The sequence below is a fragment of the Nanorana parkeri genome, unplaced genomic scaffold, assembly GCF_000935625.1.
Source record: "Nanorana parkeri isolate BGI_ZX_2015 unplaced genomic scaffold, ASM93562v1 scaffold81, whole genome shotgun sequence".
NCBI classification, from domain to species: Eukaryota; Metazoa; Chordata; class Amphibia; order Anura; family Dicroglossidae; genus Nanorana; species Nanorana parkeri.
In genome coordinates, this window is record NW_017306349.1 from 1153329 (window position 1) to 1157455 (window position 4127).

Genomic DNA, 4127 nt, shown 5'->3' on the forward strand with positions numbered 1-4127 from the left:
GGTAAAATCGCCCCCCCCCCCCCCCCCACACATGCAAAGTTTGCTCCCACCTGTAGTGACACATGAGACGGCTGAGAAAAAAAATTGGTTGCCATTGGGGGAAGCAGGTGTTTGACATGTCAGATGGTTGGAATAGCTGCTCCCCACCTTCACATGCCATGGTGCCTCCCACCTGTAGTGATACATGAGCTGGCAGGAGAAACCATTGTGGGCCGTCGGGGGGGTTGAACAGGTATTGGACCTGTTGAGTGGAATTGGGTTTGGATACAAATAATTATTTCGGTTTTCCCTCTTTTAGACTGGAAGGGAAAGGAGAATACATCCTCCCAACAGAAACACGCTATGAAGGGGAGATGAAGGATGGAATGTTTCATGGCCGGGGAACGCTGCACTTCCCGAATGGAAGTAAATACGAAGCTCAATGGGATTGCGGCATAGGGCTCGAGGTAAGATGGACTCAATGTATGACCACGTGACGATTGTAGATACCGCAACGTGATGAGTAACGTGAGCACCAGGAACATACCAACACCATGGCGCTGGATTCTGGGTCACTGTTAACCCCGCCCATGGCCCACATTTCGTCCTCCCTCTTTTCAGGTGGACATACCCATATCACACCCATTTTTCAGGTTGGTCCCTCCTAGACCCTGCCTCTAAATATCCGCGCACCATGCCCACTTTATGGATTGGTCACTGCCAAGGGCCCACCTCTAAATATGCAGTGACCGCCCATCGTGCCCACTTTTGGGATTGGTCCCTGCCAAGGGCCCGCCTCTAAATATGTCCACTCATGGCCCCTGATTTCCCCACATGATGCCCTTTGGAGTTACTGCGGACGTGCCGTGACTCAAGGTTGATGCTGTGATCCCGGGACATGGCCCTGGACATCAGAGGGAAAAGGTGTGGGAGTGTCTCGGCAGATCCAGGACAGTGTATAGCGAATGTTCGTTCCCCATTCGGGTCACGGGTGTGATTTGGCGTGCTTAGAATGGACGTCGTTTACATTGTTTCTGTTTTATCATTTTTTAAAAACTTTTTACAGGGAAAATACACTTTTGCCGATGGGCTCCAGTATGAGAAGGAGAAATGGCTCTACTGTGACGGCTATGACCGAAGGTTTTATACCGAGATTTGTTGTGGATTAAAACCTGCAGGTATAGTTCCATTCCAATCCATCCTGTTTCTGTGTCTCAGTGAGAGGTCTATCTGTTGCTCAATGCCCCACCCCTGCTGAGACCTTCTCTCCACCCCTGCTGAGACCTTCTCTCCACCTCTGCTGAGACCTTCTCTCCACCCCTGCGGTGACCTTCTACCAAACTCTACTGAGACCTTCTCCCCAATGTTGCTGAGACATTCTCTCCACCCCTGCTGAGACCTTCTCTCCACCCTTGCTGGGACCTTCTCTCCACCCCTGCTGGGACCTTCTCTCTACCCCTGCTGAGACCTTCTCCCTGACTCTGCTGAGACCTTCTCTCCACCCCTGCTGAGACCTTCTCTCCACCCCTGCTGAGACCTTCTCTCCACCCCTGCTGAGACCTTCTCTCCACCCTTGCTGAGACCTTCTCTCCACCCTTGCTGAGACCTTCTCTCCACCCCTGTTAAGACCTTCTCTCCACCCCTGCTGAGACTTCTCCCCAACTTTACTGAGACCTTCTCCTGGACTCTGCTGAGACCTTCTCCTGGACTCTGCTGAGACCTTCTCCTGGACTCTGCTGAGACCTTCTCCCCACCCCTGCTGAGACCTTCTCCCCACCCCTGCTGAGACCTTCTCCCCACCACTGCTAAGACCTTCTCTCCACCCCTGCTGAGACCTTCTCTCCGACTCTGCTGAGATCTTCTTTCTGACTCTACTGAGACCTTCTCCCCAACTCTGCTGACACCTCTCAATTACTCTGCTGAGATCTTCTCCCCCACTCTGCTGAGACCTTCTCCCCGACCCTGCTGAGACCTTCTAAATGACTCTGCTGAGATCTTCTCCCCCACTCTGCTGAGATCTTTTCCCCGCCTCTGCTGAAACCTTCTCCTGGACTCTTCTGAGACCTTCTCCCTGACTCTGCTGAGATCTTCTCTCCACCCCTGCTGAGATCCCAGAAGAGTGGAGGATGTTATAGCTACAAAAAGGGCCAACTCCATATTATTGGCCATGGTTTTGGATTGGGATGTCCAACAAGCTCACATCGGTGCGATGGCCAGGTGTCCACCAACGTTTTGCCATATAGTGTACATGGGGTAGGTCCAGTGTAAACAGGTCATTGATGTTCATGTAAAGGCAACCACTGGTATCTCCAATATTGAGGTCCTTATTGGGGGACCTCCCGTTATAGGGTGACCGTCTATTTCACACACGTGGAAGCAGAAACCACTCCCCCTTTTTGTTCTTATCTCCTTCATAGGTCGCTCACAACTTACAAATTTAGACCCTCCTCGGCAGATCCCGGAAGGCTGTTACGATTGCGGTGATGGATTCTATGACCCGGGCAGCCGCGTTGTGAATGACTACCAGCACAGATTCCTTCGGAATGCCGGTGAGTCTTTACATTGTGTTTTCTCATGTCAAAGCCGAGCTCTGGGCAAACAGCTCAATACGCCAGGAGCAGCTCTTCCTGCTGTGGGATTTGTAGATCTGTCCATCCAGTCTTGAGATTTACACAGCTCTGCCACGCAGAACAGACCTATCCAAGTGCCTTCTGCACCACCTCTGTGTTCCCCTTATTAGAGTAGATTGATTTTTATATATAGAAAAAGGTTAAACCTTTCCCACAGTTAGTGTCACCAAAACTAGTGCCCCCCCCTTGGGGAGATTTCACTTCCTTTCACTTCCTGTTGTGGCTATCGGACAGGAATTGAAGTCCCTCCACAGACCAGGAAAATCCTTGGTGGTCACCAAAACTAGTGTCCTCATTGGGGAGATTTGCCTTCACTTCCTGTCCGATAGCCACAGCACGAAGTGAAAGGAAATCCCTACAAAGAGAAGGAAATCCCTGGTGGTCAGCAGGCTCAACAGAACTAGTGTCCCCATTGGGGGGATTTCCCTTCACTTCCTGTCTGATAGCCACAGCTGGAAGTGAAAGGAAGTCCCTCCACAGACCAGGAAAATCCTTAGTGGTCACCAAAACTAGTGTCCTCATTGGGGAGATTTCACTTCCTGTCCGATAGCCACAACAGGAAGTGAAAGGAAATCCCTCCAAAGAGAAGGAAATCCCTGGTGGTCAGCAGGCTCAACAGAACTAGTGTCCCCATTGGGGGGATTTCCCTTCACTTCCTGTCTGATAGCCACAGCTGGAAGTGAAAGGAAATCACACCAAAGGAAAATCCTAGTGTCCCCATTGAAAGATCTCCCCTCCTTTTCCTGTTCCAGCGATTGATGGGAATGTAGATGGGAACTAATACCTTCCAGTGGACTTATCTCTGTGCTCCTGACCCCCGAGGTGTGCCAAAAACGGAGCGCTCAGACTGCATGCCGTTCTTTTATCTTTTCCATTCGTTCCTATCACTAACAACACATAATAGAAGCCACATTGTAGCAGTAACACAAATACCAGATGAATGATGACAAATATACCAAATGGCAATCAATAAGCTGCTTAAAAACATATCTTAATAATAATATATAGTTATAAAATAAATGTATAATGTGTGTGTATATAATACACTATATTACCACAAGTATTGAGACGCCTTTACACGCACACATGAACTTTAATGGCATCCCAGTCTTAGTCCGTAGGGTTCAGTATGGGGTTGGCTCCGCCCTTTGCCGCTATAACAGCTCCGCCTCTTCTGGGAAGGCGTCCACAAGGTTTAGGAGTGTGTCTATGGGACCTGTCGGCCAGAAACGTCGTCCTTTTTGGAGTGTTCTGGACACAGAAAGTAATTCCTTTTGTCATAATATTGTGATTCCTTACGATCTGCAGAGCCGAGCCATGAAAGGAGGACTCTGGCCTGTGACAGTGGAAATCAGACGGCCGGGTTCCTGCCCAATATATCATCATTTGAAATTCTGCAAGTTTATTTTGTTTTGGGCTTAAACAATTAGCGCTCCAGATGACCGGTGCTTTCAATTAACCGCGCTCAGCGTACACGCGAACCAATTCGGAGAAACCATCGCTCGCTTAATGAACGAA

The 4127-nt window shown here is 49.6% G+C and overlaps 1 protein-coding gene across 1 annotated transcript in view; it reads left to right on the plus strand.

Moving 5' to 3' along the window:
* MORN5 (MORN repeat containing 5) overlaps positions 1-4127 on the plus strand; it is a 15939-nt gene that overhangs the window by 1155 nt on the left and 10657 nt on the right. Inside the window, exons 2-4 of the mRNA XM_018576979.1 lie at positions 299-446; positions 1046-1157; positions 2397-2528. Of these exons, the coding sequence (XP_018432481.1) occupies positions 299-446; positions 1046-1157; positions 2397-2528 (392 nt within the window). The remainder of the gene's footprint in view (positions 1-298; positions 447-1045; positions 1158-2396; positions 2529-4127) is intronic.